Source organism: Tamandua tetradactyla, chromosome 2 (genome assembly GCF_023851605.1).
Source record: "Tamandua tetradactyla isolate mTamTet1 chromosome 2, mTamTet1.pri, whole genome shotgun sequence".
In the NCBI taxonomy this organism is placed as follows: Eukaryota; Metazoa; Chordata; class Mammalia; order Pilosa; family Myrmecophagidae; genus Tamandua; species Tamandua tetradactyla.
Window position 1 is genome coordinate 168,342,391 of NC_135328.1, and position 18,771 is coordinate 168,361,161.

General features: G+C 44.1%; 1 protein-coding gene and 1 long non-coding RNA gene across 19 annotated transcripts in view; one reads left to right on the plus strand and one right to left on the minus strand.

Annotated features, from left to right (window-relative positions):
* LRP8 (LDL receptor related protein 8) overlaps positions 1-18,771 on the plus strand; it is a 106,526-nt gene that overhangs the window by 55,261 nt on the left and 32,494 nt on the right. For 14 of the 15 annotated variants that reach the window (XM_077149599.1, XM_077149587.1, XM_077149600.1 and 11 more), the window contains 8 exons: positions 549-723; positions 2,610-2,837; positions 5,668-5,786; positions 6,023-6,162; positions 7,635-7,776; positions 8,637-8,789; positions 9,676-9,900; positions 11,702-11,770. In XM_077149599.1, coding sequence (XP_077005714.1) covers positions 549-723; positions 2,610-2,837; positions 5,668-5,786; positions 6,023-6,162; positions 7,635-7,776; positions 8,637-8,789; positions 9,676-9,900; positions 11,702-11,770 — 1,251 coding nt within the window. Of the gene's footprint in view, positions 1-548; positions 724-2,609; positions 2,838-5,667; positions 5,787-6,022; positions 6,163-7,634; positions 7,777-8,636; positions 8,790-9,675; positions 9,901-11,701; positions 11,771-12,196; positions 17,752-18,771 lie in introns of those variants that run through there. The other variant, XM_077149594.1, reaches the window with a different exon arrangement.
* The window catches only part of LOC143674216 (uncharacterized), a 53,329-nt gene that overhangs the window by 932 nt on the left and 33,626 nt on the right, over positions 1-18,771 (minus strand). For 2 of the 4 annotated variants that reach the window (XR_013170968.1, XR_013170966.1), the window contains 3 exons: positions 10,647-10,786; positions 10,249-10,384; positions 7,074-9,139 (listed from right to left, as the gene is read on the minus strand). This is a non-coding gene — a long non-coding RNA (uncharacterized LOC143674216). Of the gene's footprint in view, positions 1-7,073; positions 9,140-10,248; positions 10,385-10,646; positions 10,787-18,771 lie in introns of those variants that run through there. The other 2 variants (XR_013170969.1, XR_013170967.1) reach the window with 2 other exon arrangements.

Sequence of the window (18,771 nt, forward strand, 5' to 3'; positions counted from 1 at the left end):
CACCCCAGCCCAATAGCCTGTCCCCCACACAGCAGCTTCAGTCATCTTTCTAAAACACTTCCTTGCTTGGCTGACCCCTTCTTGAATTATGGCAATGGGTCCCCCAGCAGAGAAGGTGGTTGTTGCTGGGGATCTGGATGGAGGGGATGGCTTGAGCAAAGGGCCTCAGGAAGGCCTTGACACGGCTGTGTGATTCCGGGTGGCTGGAATCAAGGTGTGTTGGGAGGCAAGTGATGACGCCAAACACTGCAAGGCCTAAAGGGGAAATGGGGAGGCGTAAAGTATTTGGGGGGAGTTTGTATCTAATAAAAAGAATTAAAATCCTTCTGTTAGACATGGTGCTTGGCATTTTAAAAATGCTTTTTATACCCATGATTTCATCTGTTCCTCTAACCTGTGTAAGAATCATGATCCCTATTTTACTGGAAATGTGGCATCATGGGAGGGCTTAACCCAGGCCACCCCAGCAACCCAGTGGCAGCTCCTTGGTCTCCAGTCTCCATGCTTCTTACAGTGACCCTTTCTCTCTTAACCTCCCCACATGGCAGCTGGCAAGAGCCCTTCCCTAATCTTCACCAACCGGCACGAGGTGCGGAGAATAGACCTGGTGAAGCGGGACTACTCACGCCTCATCCCCATGCTCAAGAACGTTGTGGCGCTGGACGTGGAAGTTGCCACTAATCGCATCTACTGGTGTGACCTCTCCTACCGCAAGATCTACAGGTGAGTGGTAACTTGCCCATGGGGAAGGTGGCTGAAGAGGAGGAGAGGTAGGGTGGCCCTGTGCCTTCTGCACCTAGGAGTCCCCAGGGCAGAGTTGGGGCTTGGGGAGGATGTGCCAGCAGATGTGGGCTGGCAGGACTTCTCTACCCCCTGGGCCAGCCAAGGCTGAGGGCTCTATTGGGAGAGCAGCCTTGGGTACCACACATCTGAGCTTTCTCTAACTTTTGGTGGCTTAGTGGGGAAGTGCAAGACATTGGAAATGTTCAGCCAGGGCAGAAAGGAAGAATTCCCTGGTTTTGGTGAGGACTTTTAAAGGAGAAAGTGTAGAGGAGGGCTCTATCTCAACCTAGGGGTCAGGGAAGGTATGGATGGCAGTGCCCCAGCCCAAGCTCTTCCCAGTGTCTGATTCCATACTCAGCAGACTCTGGTGCTTGGGAAGGCCTCTCTGAAGTGTCCTCAAACACATGTAAGATAGGAGATAGGTTTGGCTACCACAAGCCTGCCTCCCTGCATGTTCGGGCACCCCCTTTTGGCAATCATGTCCTTTCTTTGTCCTGATGGCAAAGCCAGAACCTCTGATGACCAGGCATGAATGATGGTGTGAATGCCACACTATGGATGGAGGCGAATGTACTCAGTGCTGCTTACTGATAACTAAATGCCTACCCTCACCAAACACACATGCACCCACTCAGCTCACATGCCCAGAAACAGAGCAGGGCCCGGGCCTGTGCATGAGGCACAGTTTGAAGATAGACTGGATAGGAGGCTGGCTTTGGAGGCTTTTGTGGACTGCAGTACTGTTCTGACACGGGAAGCAGTGGAGGAGGCAAGGGGTTGGGGGCTGGGCAGTCTGGCTGGCTGATGGGAGGGGAATGGAGATGAGCAGGTTTGGACATGTGGAGGGTGAGGGGGATATGGGACATCCAAAGGGAGTTGATTGGTTTACGTCCAGAGCTTGAGAATGTTATCTGGGTTGGAATTTGGGAGCCAGAGAGTTTTGGATGATAATGAGCACTATGGAAATAATTGCCCAGAGAGAGGTTATGGGGGAAAGAAAATCTTGGGAAAAAACAGCATTTGGGAGACGGAAAGTCCTGCTAATATTGCCTCTTGAGTGTCTACTGTATTATTAGCCATGTTTCTTCATTCTCAGCTGTACGACCTTCCTTCAGACTTTCTTTGTCTCTCACCTGGATACTGTAACAGCCTCCTAACCAGTCTATCTGACTTCATTCTCTTCCTTTCCAATCAATCTCATATTCCACAGTACCACAATCATCACAGTACCACAGCTGACCATTTCCTCTGACCTGTTTTAAATCATTCAATTATCCCCTCCAGGACACAGTCCTAGTTCCTTAGTTTGGCACTTAAGGCCCCTGTGGATGTGGGCCCTGCCTACATTTATTTCCAGTCTTTACATTCCACCTGAGCCCTCACACATAATGGGCTCTAACCCCAGTGAGCATCTCACTGTCCAGAACACTGCACCTCTGGGCATTTGCACATGCTGGTTCCTCTGTCTGGAAGGCTTTCTGTCCTTTGTGCTCCTAGTGAACTTCAGGACTCAACTGCAGAACCTTCTCCAACCCTCCAGGAGGGTTGCTTTCTTTGCTGCCTCAGCCTCCAGTACTTTCTGTAATCACATCGTGCTATAATGATCAGGCTGCATGTTCTGTTCCCCACTAAACTGAGCTCCTTCAGGCCACAAACTGGGGGACTCAAGCCTACACCCTACCTCAGTGGCCCTACGGAATAGCCACATTCCTCTGAAATCCAGTGTTCTGGCCAGGGGGAAGGGAGAGAAGGGGTGGATGCACAGGGGCCTCTGGAGGGTCAGTGGGTGGACCACATGCCTCATGGCCAGCTCTGATTGCTCCTAGTGCCTACATGGACAAGGCCAGTGACCCCACAGAGCAGGAGGTCCTCATTGATGAACAGCTGCACTCTCCAGAGGGCCTGGCTGTGGACTGGGTCCACAAGCACCTCTACTGGACTGACTCAGGCAATAAGACCATCTCAGTGGCCACAGTCGATGGTGGCCGCCGATGCACTCTCTTCAGCCGAAACCTCAGTGAACCCCGGGCCATTGCTGTCGATCCCCTGCGAGGGTGAGTGTGAGGGTGAGGGTGGGACCATCCTCCCACCATAAGCACTCAGTCTTCATGTATCTATCATAAGAACTACATAAGGGCTCTAGAAGGCCTCTGGTCTGCTCAGACATGCAGGACATGAGGGAAAAGTCTATGTGGGCCCACTCAATTTGTTAACCCCAATCAGGTTTTCACTGGACTCTACTGATCACAGGATCAACGCAGCTCAGAGCTGAATGGGGCTCTAGAGATAGCCTGCTAGAAGCTCCTGGGGCAGGAAGCCTTTCCTCAGGGTGCTGCAGGTGGGCATCCAGTGCCTGCTCCATAATTCTAGGGACAGAAAGCTCATTACCCCCATAGGTCCTACTTCACTGGTGACAGCTTTGCCTATTAGGTTTATTTTTTCCACCCTCATGTTCCCAAATCTGCCTTCCTATGACATTCTCCATTAGCCTCTGAAGTTGCATAGAACATCTGGCTGATTCCCTGTAAGACAGCCTGCAAGACTGAAAGAACAGGGTCCCTGAGTCTGCTCTGCTGCAGGCTGTCCACTTCCGCCCTGTACCCATGGCCCACAGTTTCCTGGCTCTTCACCACCCAGGCTGCCCAGTTCTGGCCACACCAGTCATGTCACACTGTCACCCTTAAACTTCTGGGCACAGGACCCCAGAGAAACCTGGGGATAGGGGAGCATCCTCATTAGGGATGTTTTGAGATAACATCAGTTTTTTTAGCATCAGCTTTATATTAAGTTTGTCAGAATCACCAGTTTCTTCCTATTGCTGTTCCCTAAATTAGAGTAACGAAGCTCTCTTTTTCCAAAGAAGGCAGCTGGGGAGGGGAGGGGAGAGTGGTCAGATGAGAGGCCGTGCATAGGCCTTGGAAAGTAACTGATGGCTGCTATTTATTGAGTGTGATCAGGTGGGCCCAGCCCCCTCAAGGTACTCTACAAATACTGAGTATCTCTTCTAACCCTCACCTTCACTCTGTGAATCAGGTTTCGTTGCTCCCTGTCTACTCTCACACAGCCCTGGTGTTGCCTCTATCTCACCTTGTGCCCCAGACCATATATTAGACTCAGCCCAGCCTGATCCACTGCGGATCTGTTAGGGTCCCAGCAGGAAACCTACATCAGACTCAAATTAGGATAATTTGAGAAGGGCTTAATGAGGGATTATTTACAAAGGAGTGGGCAAGGTCTATCTTAGACTAATAACAGCAAGCAAGAGGCCCAGATCAGGGAGGGTTACCCAACTTGGGAAGGAGAGAGTGGAGTAAAGAGGGTTACCTTTAGAGTCTCAGCCAACTAGAAATAACCTTATAGAGGGAGCCAGGAATAGACATCCTGGCCTCTGTCTCCTCCCACCCTCAGCTATTCCATGGAATTCAATGAGAAACTAGGAGGCAGGGGACTCAAACTATTATTGTGGTTCATGTGGGTCAGCTTTTCAATGCAGAACAGAATGGAGGTAGGTGGAGAGTGAATCTGAAGCAGCAAATGGAGAGTATCTAGGACAGCCACTCATCTGCCTTGCCCAGAGTCAGCCTTGGCTTGAAACCAGGTTTCCGGAGAGTCTGGGGCAGGGGTTAAGCATACCAGCTTTGGAGCCTAAGTGCTTGAATTTGAAACCTGGCCCACTACTCACTAGTGATGTGTTCTTAGGGATGTCAACCCCTGTGAGCCACAGTTGATTCATCTGCAAATTGGGGACAATTTACAGCCAATGCTTATATTGGGTAGACCTTCTGAGGCTGAGGCTAGCACAAAATCATTATTTTATTCAGCAAATATTAAATAAAAGTCTCTTATGTGCCATGCACGAGCTATGTCCTCAGCATACAGTAAGAAATAAGACAGAGAGTCTGCCCTTAGTTGAGCTTATAGACTAGTGGGGGAAACAGATATTAAACAAATACACCATCCTACATAAATACATGCATACATTACCTATTACATAGATGCTATGGGAAGAAAGAACCAGTGCTTTAATGACATTAACAGGGAGAACCTACTTAAACTGGGAAGTCAGAGGAAGATTCTCTCATAAAATGACATTTAAACTGAGAACTAACCAGGGAAAGAATGAAGGCAGTAGCATTTACAAAGTCCTGTGTGAGAAAGACTCCGTCCCCTGGAGGAATGAAGAGAAGCTCTGTGAGGCAGGGATGGAGGCAGGAGACACAGCTGGGAGGTAAGCAGGGGCCTGATATGCAGAGCCCTGTAAGCTGTGGTAAGGATTTGGGATTTTATCTTAAGGGCAATAGAAGCCACTGTTGCTTTTTGAAAATAGGAGTTCCGCAGCTTATTTGCATTTTTCAAAGCTCATTTTGCCTGCTTTGTAGGGACTGGGTTAGAAAGGTCAATGATGACTGCATTTGTAAGTACATGAGGTGAAACCACTCCGCCCAGTGCCTGGCACATAGTAAGTGCTCAATAAACGTTTGAAGAAAAAAGAGAAAGAGACACCCTGGACAGAGTTCTAACTTGGACCCATTGTGTGACACTGGGTAGGCCACCCACTTTCTACTCTGTAAACAGGGTATGAGAGGGCTTTTTTTGACCCTTCCTGCTCAAAATTCTGGGGCTCAAGTTAGAGCTGCCAGAAATGAGAGAGATGGGCTGTCACAGAGGCTGTTCACCGAGGCTTGGCAGACTCCTGGGGAGTCTCAGATGAGATGAAGTCTGAAGCTCCTACCAACTCTAAGATTTGATGACTCCAAAGGATTTTAGAGGCCTTCCCAGTCCCCACTAAGCATAGTTGCTGAGTGTTTTGTGGGTCGTTGTGACTCAGTCCACCCCAATCATGTCCCCAAGTAAGGAGCCAGACGGGGTTCTTTTCTCTTGTAGGTTCATGTATTGGTCTGACTGGGGATACCAGGCCAAGATCGAGAAGTCTGGACTCAATGGTGTAGACCGGCAGATACTTGTGTCAGACAATATTGAATGGCCCAATGGAATCACCCTAGGTAAGCCCTGCCTTCCTTGGACTGGGGAGCCTGTTCTAGCACCCAGTCCTGACCATTGTCTTATTTCTGGATCCTTCATGGTGCCAGGACCTTTGCTCCCTGATGATTGATGCAGGCCAGCCTCAGTCCAAGGCCTAGCCTGGGAAGGTGGGCAGGGAGGGGGCCCAGAGGAGTAGAGATCCACACTGGGGTGCCAGTGTCATGACTTGAACCTCAAACCCTTCCTCCTCCCCAAGATTTGCTGAGCCAACGCTTATATTGGGTAGACTCCAAGCTGCACCAGCTGTCCAGCATTGACTTCAATGGAGGCAACAGAAAGATTCTGATTTCCTCCACTGACTTCCTGAGCCACCCTTTTGGGATAGCTGTGTTTGAGGTGAGACCCATGGTGTAGGGGGGTGGGGTCTGGGGTATACTTAACTTTATAACTTGTGAAGTTAAAGCCCAGAAAAGTTTTGTTCAAACAGAATGACTCCCTGAGGTTTGTTCAGATGGAAACAGAGGAACAGGAAGGGCAGCTGACTTGTATGATCACATGAGCCATTAACACACAAAGGCTTTGCAGCCCATTGTCCACCTGGTGTCCTTTCCTGGACTCCCTTCCCGAGGCTTTTTCCTCTGAGCACTTCTCATAGAGCAAGCTGCTAGACTGTGTATGTTTCCTCTCTGTACCCTCAGCACCCACCACTGTACTCATATAGACTATAGGTCCCCAATAAAGGGAGGGAGAGAGGAAGGAATATATATTTCCTTAGAATCATTTTCTGTTGGGTATGAACTGAGAGATGCTATTCAATTCAACACTTACTGAACTTTGCTGGACCCAAGGACCCAGAAGTGAAGCAGACATTGTCCCAGTCCTTGAGAAGCACCCAGGAAAGTGAGGGCCCCAGACTATCCTGTCCCCTGACCCTACCAATCTTCCCTCTTGGGGAATAGGGAAACCAAAACCACTCAAAGCCTCACACACCCACCCTTTCCCTGAAACTAACTCTGCCACAAAGGGTAGGGAAAGCGAGGGAACAGTGGTCTCTGGTGGGTGTTGGCAATATTGCTTGGAGCAACATCATTCAATAGTGTTCTGAAGTTGTAAAGTTCCACTTCCAACTTCAGCCCCTGCTTTAAAAGATAGGTGTGTGTTCAGACACATGTATATAGTGTTTGTGCATATGTGTACATGTAAGTGTAAAGCATGTATATGTGCATGTATGTATATGAATACATCAGAGGTAAAAATGCATCCCCAAGTGCTAGTGTACGTGTGTGTAAATATGTACACCAGTTTATTGAGGCACAGGTGTGCCTTTTATGTACGTAGGTGAACATTTGGGTATGAGTCTAGAACTGTGCATGAGGATGCATGGTTGTATCTGCGAATGTGGATTTGCCTATAGAGGCATGTTTAGGCTTGAATGGAGTAACCATATATGCCCCCATGTATGTGCACCCAGAGGCTATAGGAGGCTCAGCTCTGAACAGCCCTCAGTAGCTCACACCTCCCCTCCAGTCTTGGTCCCAGGCCCCAGTAATGGTAACAGCTGTCCAGATCCAACCTTGGGTTTCTGCTGGGCTCTAGGGAGCAGACCTAATACCTCAGCATTAATGAACAGCCGGCCTTGGGGCCCTTTGTCCAAAGCACTCAATGACAGAGTGACCCTACGGGACAGAAGGGAACCAGGAGAATATATACAATAGACCAGAGGTCCAGGGTCCTACCGTGAATCTGTGGACAGGCTAACTTAGGAGATGTGAGGACAGTTCTTGTGGCCATGGTTTGGGGCCAAGCCCAAGGAACCACAGGTTGAGTTTTAGGCTCGAGGCCTCCCATCTCTGTGTCTGTACCCACAGGACAAAGTATTCTGGACAGACCTAGAGAATGAGGCCATTTTCAGTGCAAATCGGCTCAATGGCCTGGAAATCTCCATCCTGGCTGAGAACCTCAACAACCCACATGATATTGTCATCTTCCATGAGCTGAAGCAGCCAAGAGGTGAGCCTTCCCTGGTCCAAGAGCCTTTCCACAAGGCAGCATGTCTCAGCACTCTCAAAAATAACAACAGTAGTCCCTTTCATAGAACACTTTGCTTTCACACATTTTGTGAAATAAGACTTGGTAAAAATAAATCAATATTTAAAGGTCATATTTTAGCCAATTTTACAAAGTTGGATTTAACGGTCGAGGACAGAGAGGTAAAATAATATTGCAGGTGGCAGAACTCAGGTCTGTCGAATTCCAGAACTCCTTCTGCCATGACACATTGCTTCTCATTTGTTATTTATACTCATTTTATAATAGGAGAAGCTGAATTATGTGTTTCGCCTTGAGCCATACAGTAAACATGTTTGGGAATTGAATCCAGGAATTCTACTACTAGGTTATCTTATCCTCTATCAGTAGGATATACTAATTCAAACTACCTGAGATGTTGGCTGCCAGAATGAGGGTGGGAATGGGTCAAGGATAAGGGATGAAGTTGATGCCTGATCCTAGATCTAGAAATTTAAATGTGTGAGAAAGAAGAGGTGAAGTGTGGCATGGGGGAAAGCAAGAGCTTTAGAGCCAACTAGACCTGTATTTAAATCCTGGCTCCAGCATTACTCGAGCTAGAGTTTTGATGCATTCACCCTCTTTGAGCCTCTATGCCTATATGTGTCAATCTGGGGCATAACACAACCTCTTAGAGTTGTTGTAAGAATTATATGAGAGTGTGGGGAGAAAGCACCAGGTCCGGTACTGGTAGGTGCCCAACAAAAGTAGCAGGCAAAGCTCTTTGAACAAGCAGAGTGAGAGAGAGGGAGGAAGACCTGGCATGTCCTGTCTGTGCCCCAACTCTCTGTCCCTGTCATTAGCTGCAGATGCCTGCGAGTTGAGTGCCCAGCCCGATGGAGGCTGTGAATACCTGTGCCTTCCTGCTCCTCAGATCTCCAGCCACTCTCCCAAGTACACATGTGCCTGTCCTGACACCATGTGGCTGGGCCCAGACATGAAGAGGTGCTACCGAGGTAAGGAGAGCTACCAGGAGGGGAGGCCCCCAAAAGTCCAGACCACTCCTTGCTGAAATCTTCCTTTGGCTTCTGGGACACTGTATGCTTCTGGTTTTCCTCTATCTGATCTGGCTGCTCATTGCTTTTGCAGGTTCCTCTTCTTTACCCTCTTTGAACGCTGGTGTCCCCCAGGGCCCTTCCAAGCCTTTCTCTTCTCACTCTCAAGAAAAATGCACATATACACACATCCTTTTTATTCTGTTTTGGGAGGTTTCTGGATACCCCTTGAAGACTCAAGTTCAGAACCGCTGATTCTCATGGCTTCATGAATTTGTGCATGACTGTGCTTGCCTACTTCACACCTAAAACTTAACACATGACATAGAAACTCTTTTATGATGTGATTGGGACAATCATAGGTTAATACTTCAATCTCATAAATTTATATTCATTCTCTAATCTTGATTTAAGACCAGGGACTTTTCTTGAAGCATAAATCTGCTGCATCACGTATGATTTCCAGGTTCAGTTGTTGAAAGTGGATTGAGAATTTAAACATACTGGTGTGGCAATGTGAATGTAAAATCCTTCTAGATTCATATGCTTACCCTTCACCCCACCAGGGTTTTACAGTGGTCTTACCCACAGCTAATTCTACAGCTTTGTTTTAATGACTCATCTTTAGAAAACCAAAGTGAGGTAGAAATATAGGCAAAGTACTTGGGATTCAGCTAAGGAAAAGATCATAGCCCATTCAGGGAGATAACAGAAGGCTTCAAAGAATGAGCTTTGAGCTGAGCCATGAAGGGTGAGTGCATGAGTATAATTCATAGAGACAAGTAGCTTAGGCACTAAAGCAACAAAATTTCCCATCCAAGTGACCTGCATGCTATCTCCCCTCCAGCACCTCCATCTACCTCAACTACAATGTTGGCCTCTGCCACGGTGAGGACAGCAGCCACGACCATGAGAGCCCCTGGGACCACAGTCCACGGCCCCAGCTACCAGAACCATAGCACAGAGACGCCGAGCCTGGTTACTGCAGTCCCAAGCTCAAATGATGTCCCCAGAGCTCCCAGCATGAGCCCGTCTACTCCGAGCCCTGCATCCAGCAACCACTCCCAGCACTGTAAGGAAATGAGGTCTCCATTCTTTCATGACATGGGAAGGGTCCCTGGGAAGTCAGGATTGGGGAATGTGTGGGAAGAAGAGATCATACCAGAGTTGAATGAATACTCTGAGGAAGTAGAGGGATAGATAGTGCCAACGTGTGATTTAGGGGTCTGAGGGGCTCATGGAAGAGGGTCTTAAGGAAGCTAGTTCCCCTTTCTGAGCCTCAGCTTTCTCACCTATAAACTGTAGGGAATAGTGATACGCCTCCCCCTGACAGAGGAGACAGAGTACATGGAAAGGCTCACACAGGCTCTGCTAACTCACACAGGCTCAGCTGATTCTCGGTGTCATGTCTGTAGCTTACATGTTAACTGATTTATGAGAGTGTATCCCCCAGGTCTGGAAACTTCAGGACTTCTCATCTCAGTTCCCAGCAGCTTCAGGAGGCTCCCCAGATTGTAATATCCATAACTGTAGCTTGCTTGTGCCTCTTTCCAAATCTGGGATGAAAATAATTGCATTCAGCACTTATTAAATCATTGGGAGCAGTAATTGTCACTGCTAGAAATTTTCTATCTCATTAACCACCAAATGCCTGTTTGATTGAGTTACCTGCTAGGGGGAGTTCATTTAGAAGGATAAACTATCTTTTAAAGGTTTTTTCTATACATGGATGGTCCAGAAATCAAGTAGCTTGGCAGCATCTTCCCACTTGGGCCCATTTTGCCAGCAGAAGCTACATACCCAGAGTTGAGTACTTACCCTGAAACTTGGACGAGCAAGCAGAACAGGCAAAACTCCCAGTCCCTCTCATGGGGGCAGAGCCTCTGTCCAGGGGGTCTCACCTGACTTCCTGGGGCTTCAGGTGAGAATATCACTGTCCAGGGTTTGCTTGAGCCCTGCTACAAGAGGATAGCAGTATTTCTACATAATGCTTTGTAAATAGTCCAGCTCTTTCCCCACCTTACCAGTTCGTTTCCCTTGGAATGAGCTGGAGAAACAGACAAACTGAAAGGATGGGATTTGGACCATTGCCGGTGGGCAACCATATCCCCTTTTGGAGCAAATGTAGATGATAGCTCCTCATTATGTCCCAAAGACTGTCATAAAGATGGTTGTTAAAGGTAAGGAAAAGACAGCACGATGTGCTTTCCTAAAAAATACAGTATATTTCAAAGCACTTTTTAGTTTAGAATGTGCTTTATAGATCTTATTTTATTTGAGCCTCACATGTAATAACCTGCCAAAGATCATCCAAGTGGTGAAGAGTAGAGCCGGGATTTGAACCCAAAAAATTTGACCCAAGAGCCTGTGCTCTTGATTCTACTACACTATATACCATGTCCCATTTTAACTACTTGTTAAGTTTCACTGATAAAACGCAGATAGACAGAAAAGCCACCAAAAAACAGCAGAGACAGAGCAACAGATGTTGACTGAAAAAGGCAGTCGACCTGGTCAGTGAGCAATATAACAACCTAAGTACCTGCTCTGCCAACACAGCCCCAGCTTCCTACCACCATGGTGCTGCGAGAAGGGCATGAAACTTGTAGTCATGACACCTGGGTTTGAGTCTCAGCTCTGCCTCTTATCTGTAAATCCCCAAGCCACTCAGTAAGACTCAGTTTCCCCATATGTAAAATGGAGATGACCTGTACCCTGCTTGCCTCTCTTGAAAGGATCTGGAAAGGCTGAATTATTAACCATGAGCCAGGACCATCATTTTGGAATGAGGGTGAGAAACAGTTGGGTAGTTCTTACTGCTTGAGGCCTGCAAAGTGAAGGAGTGTCATTCTCCAAATGCCTGTGTTTTGCAGATGGTAATGAAGATGGCAAGATGGGCTCAACAGTCACTGCTGCTCTCATTGGGATCATCGTGCCCATGGGTGAGTGTGGCCCCAAGTCACTGGTGAGGAAAGCGAGGCCCTGCCCAGGGCCTGAGGAAACACTTTAGAAGTATAGAGAACTTGGCACATTGACCTGCCCAATTAGCTTTTTCTGCCCTGGAGGCCTTCCTGCCACCTCTCAGTCCTGATTTCATTTGGTTTCTTAGCTTGCCACACAGACCCTTGAGGATCTAGGCCCGGCTGACTGCCCAGACACATCTCCTGTCACTCCCCTAATTCACACTCTGGGCTCCAGCTCTGTGAGGCCCAACTACAGACTTCCATGGGACAAGGCTTGTGTCCCTTGCTCACTACTTTCCCCAGGTCCTAGCAGGTCTGACACATGAAAGGAAATCTGTTGAATTAATGAGTAGATAGAGCTGCTGGCCATTCCTTTAATAGGTCATGTCGTTTGCTTTCTTTCAGTTTGGTTCTCAACAAGCATTTAACAAGCAACTATTATGGACCAGACTCTGTGATAAAGGGAGAGAGTGGGGTTAAAGATGAATAAGACTTGATTCCTGTCCTCCATAGGCCTATAATCTTGTAGGGGAGGCACACCTTACACAGATAATTTCATTGTAACATTCTAAGGCATAAGACTGAGCAGAGCGCACTGAGTTCAGTGGAAGTGCTGAAGAAGCACTTAACTCAGAATGAGGGCTGAGGGATAGATGGCAGGGAAGTTTTCCTGGTGGAAATGCTATTTGAGCCAACCGAAGAAGGATCAAGAGCAATCCAAGCAGAGAAGACAGCATAGAATGGGAAACAGAAAGGGCAGGGACAGGTGAGGGACTAGAAGATCTTCAGTATGGCAAGAATAGAACATCTGGTTAAGACCTCGCAGAGAACCACACAGGCCGATTTGGTCTCTCCCACCCCAGTTCTCACATAGCATTCTGTACATCCCATCTCATACCAATCTTATCTCTTGGGGGGGAATCTTTAAATTGTGATTGTTCATTTATAAGTTTATCTCCCTTGCTTGCCCCACCATATTGGGGAGTTAGTGAGTGACTGTTTTAAAAACTTCTACCCTGGGCAAGGCAGTGGGACACAGGGAAGAAAGAAAAAAGAGCTTAAAGAATTTTGAGTGGAGTCTGGGAAACAGATTTAATCATGTAAAACTGATACAAGGTAGACATTAATACATATTATAATGTGTTATAATAGAGGCACAATACTTAGTGGAGGAATACTGGAGAAAGGAGATGCCATTGGAATTGGCCTTGAAAGGCTTCAACAGAAAAGATGATGGTGAGACTCTTCAGGCATGTTTTGAGCAGAGTTAAGTGGGAAATACTCTGAGCATTGATTAGAAAGAAAAATCATCTTTCCCACCATCCTCTGCTTTATAGAAAGGCACATGCATGCCATTTCTCTGATATGACCCACACCTGCTATGATGAATATTTTTATTTTGCTAATCAAGTGGTGAGAGATAAATATTATTTCCCTGATATTTCCCTGTGAGCTGAGTATTTTTCATAAGCTTATTGGTCATTTGTGTTCCTTCCTTTATGTTTACCTATTCACGGTCTTTGCTTATTTTTCTATTCATGTTGCTTTTTATTCTTACTTATTTGCAGAAATACTTATGCACAATGAGCATTTAACCTTTGTAATATATGTTGCAAATATTTTCTCCTGGACCAGCCCATGATTTTTTAATGTGTTTATTGTGCCTTTTGCCATGCATGAATTTTAAATTTTCTGTCAGTATTTTTTTTATGACTTCTGGGTTTTATGTCTTAGGAAGACCTGCTTTACTTTAAATTATTGAAATATCTCTCTATATTTTCTTCTTGTTATAAACATTTTTTTAGTATTTATATATTTAACCCATTTGGAACTTCTTGTAGAGTGTGGTATGAGGTAGAGATTTTTTTCCCCACATCACTATATAATTTTCCCAAAACCATTTACTAAATAACTCATTCTTTCTGACTTGAATTGTTACCCTTATATTAAACTACATACCCATGTACACTTTGATCTGCCTCTGGGCTGTTTATTCTCTCCCACTGATTATGTGTCTATTCCTATATACTAATAGCACAACTTATGGTATGTTTCTTAAAAACATTTTTTTATTATGAAATACAATATATATATATACCAAAAAGCAATAAATTTCAAAGTACATTTTAAGAAGTAGTTTTAGAACAAATTTTCAAAGTATGGTATGGGTTACAGTTTCACAATTCAGGTATTTCCTTCTAGCTGCGCTAAGATACTGGATACTACCAATATAATGATTCAACAGTTATACTCATTTGCTAAATCCTGTCTTCTCTGTTATAATCCTTCCTTCTCCTTTGATCATTCTCCTCCTCTTTCGGGATTTTTGGGCAATGATTCAAAATTCTTTCTGTTGAAAAGGGGTGTCAACATTTTGGGGTTGGGGATGCAACTGGTTGATGTTCTTAGAGAGACTGTTAACTCTGGGTTTCAGGGATTATCTGGCCTAGGAACAATCTAGAGGTTATAGGTTTCTGAAAAATAAACTTAGTGAGTGAGACATTTAAAGAGCTTTAGATAGAGCCCTGGGTATTCTTTAGGGTTTACAGGAATGCTGTTGGTTGGGGCTTGGCATACCATGGCAATGTGCGATATCTAGCTGAAACTTGCATAAGTGTAACCTCCAGAATAGCCTCTCAGCTCTATTTGAAATCTCTTAGCCACTGATACTTTTTCTATTACATTTCTTTTCCCCATTTTGGTCAGGTAGGTATTGCCGATCCCATAGTGCCAGGGCCAGGCTCATCCCTGGGAGTCATGTCCCACAATGCTAGGGATACTCACACCCCTGGATGCCATGTCCCACATAGAGGGGAGGATAATGATTTTACTTACAGAGTTGGGCTTAAGGAGAGAGAGGGCCACATCTGTGCAACAAAAGAGGTTCCCTGGAAATAACTCTTGGGCATTAATATAGGTAGTCTTAGCTTCTTCATTGCAGATATAAGTTTATAAGAGTAACTAAGAGCAAGAGTAAGCCTCAAGATCATCCTTAATGCTTGAGAGAGTATCAGGGATTTCCCACGTAGGAAAGTTTAATAGTTCCATATTTCTTCTCCAGTCCCTCAAGGGACTTTGCCAACACTTTTTAATTATCTGACCAACATACTCTGGAATGTATCCTGGTATGACATTGAGCTATACAGAATTCCAAGACCTTGTCCCCAATTCTAGCCTCATGACTTCATCCTTTCTGTAGGATGTTTAATTGAACTGGCTAGACAGGTTAAATTAGATTGTGTGCTACAGAAAATTTAAATTTTTGGACAAAATAAACCTCTCTTCCTTTGGTCTCATATAGTACATGAAGTTCTGAAATACAGATAATATCAGCCTTTACCCTGCATTCTGATTTGCTTAGTCCCAACCAGACTGGCTTCGTTCTTATCCTTAATTGAAGCCTCATCTCTTTTTTGGCTTCTTTAAAAGTTGCTGTATGTAGGAATGCTGACTTTCAGAGTTGTAGAACTCCTATTCTGAGTCTTGGGTGTCACAGAGGTACCCAAAGTTCCAGGAAATACCAGGTTATACACATATACATATAGCACAGCATCTCAGAATTTAGATACAACACTTAAAACTCAGGAATAAATGTGACTGCTATAAGAGTTTACAGTCTAGCCCCCAATTTTCTTACATGTATTTTCTAAAGGAGACCATGCAATACTTTTCCTTTTGTTTCTGGCTTATTTTGCTCAACATAATTCCTCATTTACCTCACTGCATGCCTCATGACTTCATCCTTTCTGTAGCAGCACCATATTCCATCATATGTATACACCACAGTTCACCCTTCTGCTTCTCAATGTACCCTTCAGCCAGCTCCATCCATTGGGCACATGAATAATGTCACCATAAACATCGGTATGCAAATGTCTATTCAAGTCCCTGCTGTCAGTTCTTTCAAGTATATTCCTAGTATACTTGAATATATGAATATATGACTGCCTAATCATACGCTGATCCTACATTTAGCCTCCTGTGGATTCACATTATCCTCCAGAGGGGCTGCCTCATTCTGCTACCCTACCAACCTTGAATATATATATACCTCTCTCTCCACATTTTTTCTAGCACTTGAATTTTTCTGGTTATTTATTTATTTTGAATCTGCAGATTTTGTTTAGATCTATCTATTCATATAGCATATAGTCTTTCCAAAATAAATAATGTTTCACAGAATCCTCCCTAAGTTGTACAATCTTTATCACTCTCAATTTTAGACAATTTTCATTGCTCCAAAGAGAAAAATAAGAGATAGGGCAGTACAATGGTGGCTCAGTGGCAGAATTCTCACTTGCCATGCCAGAGACCTGGGTTCAGTTCCCAGAGCCTGCCCATGTAAAATAAATAAGTAAATAAATAACAGACACATCCACACCAAAGGGAAAATCCCAAAGTTCCTTTAATTCTTGTTATCTACCCCTGGTATTGTTGTGGTACTAGTGATATATGCCTGTTAAATACAGACTGTAAGATGCAATATGTAGTTTTTCCCATATACCGTTCCATTATTAACTCTTTGTACAAATGTCATACTTTTGAAGTAGTTCATGCAATAATTTATTTATATTTGTAGTGCTAATCTTTGAGGTACATGGCTCTAAACAACCCCTTTCAATCATATTCACCTTCAATATGGTACTATTACTTATAAACCCGCTAATGAACTGCCATCACCTCTATCCATTCCCATACTTTTAAGTTCAATTTCATTAACTACTCTGTATATATTAGGTAACCATTCCCCCTTCTCTAGCTCCTTTCTATCTCTAGTCCCCTATATTCTACATTTTATGACCATAAGTTTACATTTTTGAGAGTTCATATTAATGAAATCATACAGTAGCTATCCTTAGTGTCTGGCTTATTTCACTCAGCATTATGTCCTTAGGTTTCATCCATGTTGTCATATGCTTTAGGACCTTATTTCTTCTTACAGCTATACAGTATTCCATCTTATGTATATATCACATTTTGTTTATTCATTCATCTGTTGATGGACACTTAAGTTGTTTTCATCTTTTGGCAATTATGAATCATGCCGCTATGAACATTGGTGTGCAAATGTCTGTTCGTGACGCTGCATTCAGCTCTTCTGAACACACACCAAGTAGTGGTATTGCCAAGTCATAGGGCAACAAGATAGTTTTCTAAGGAACCCCCAAATAGTCTTCTACAGCGGATGTACCATTATACATCTCCACCAGCAGTGCATACGTGTTCCAACTTCTCCACATCCTCTCCAACATTTGTAGTTACCTGTTTGTTTAATAGCAGACATTCAAGCATGTGTGATCTGATATCTCATTGTGGTTTTGATATGCATTCCCCTTATAGCTATTGATGATGAACATATTTTCATGTGCTTTTTAGCCATTTGTATTTCCTCTCATAAAAATATCTATTCATATCTTTTGACCATTTTATAATTGGGCTGTTTGTTCTTTTGTTGTTGAGTTGTATGATTTCTTTATATACTGGATATCAATCCTTATCAGATATATGGTTTCCAAATATTTTCTTCCATTAAGTTGGCTTTCTCTTCATCTTTCCAACAAAGTCATTTGAAACACAGAGCAGTTGATTTTGAGGAGTTTCCATTTATCTCTTTTCTTTCATTGCTTGTGCTTTGGGTGTAAGGTCTAAGAAGCTACTTCCCATTACTAGGTGTTGAAGATGTTTCCCTATATTTTCTTCTAGAAGTCTTTTTGGTACTGGTTCTTGACCACTTTGAGTTAATTTTTGTATAGGATGTTAGGTAGGGGGTCCGCTTTCATTCCTTTGGCTATGGATATTCTGTTCTCCTAGACCCATTTATTGAAGAGACTTTTCTGTCCCAGTTGAATAGATTTGGAGGCCTTGTTGAAGATCAGTTGACCATAAATCTGGGGGTCTATTTCTGAATTCTCAATTTGATTCCATTGATCAATATGTCTATCTTTGTACCAGTACAATGCTGTTTTTTTTTTTTTTTTTTTTTTTTTTTTTTTTTTTAAAGGAAAGACAGAGAGAAGGAAGGAAGGATAGAAGGAAGGAAAGAAGGAAGAAAGGGAAACATCTTTAAACATTTTCTTGTTTTATTGTATTTTGTTTTTCCGTTTTTTGTTACATGGGCTGGGGCCGGGAATCGAACCGAGGTCCTCCGGCATAGCAGGCAAGCACTTTGCCCGCTGAGCCACCGCGGCCCGCCCATACAATGCTGTTTTAATTACTGTGGCTTTATAATAAGCTTTAAAATCAGGGGGTGTAAGTCCTCCCACTTCATTCTTCTTTTTTAGTATGTTTTGGCTATCTGGGGCCTCTTTCTCTTCCAAATAAATTTGATAACTAGCTTTTCCAAGTTTTCAAAGTAGACTGTTGAAAGTTTGATTGGTATTGCATTGAATGAATCTATAGCTAACAATATCTAGCCCTCCTGTCCATGAACACAGAATGTCTTTCCACCTATTTAAATCTTCCTTGATTTCTTTTAGCAATGTTTTCAAGTTTTCTGTGTACAGGTCTTTTATATCCCTGGTTAAATTTATTCCTAAATACTTGATTATTTTAGTTGCTATAGTGAATGAAATTTTTTTTCTTGATCATCGTCTCAGTTAGATCATTGCTTGTGTACAGAAACATTACTGATTTTTTTTTTCTGCATGGGCAGGCATCGGGAATCGAAACCGGGTCTCTGGCATGGCAGGCAAGAACTCTGCCTGTTGAGCCACCGTGGCCCACCCAAAACATTACTGATTTTTGCACATCAATCTTGTATCTGCCACTTTGCTAAATTTGTTTATTAACTCAAGAAGCTTTGTCATAGACTTCTCAGGATTTTCCAAGTATAGTATCATGTTATCTGCAAATAAAAGTTTTACTACTCTTTTCCTATTTGGATGCCTTTTATTTCTTTTTCTTGTCTGATTGTTTTAGCTAGAACTTATAGCACAATGTTGAATGATAGTAGTGACAGAGGGCATCCTTGTCTTATTCCT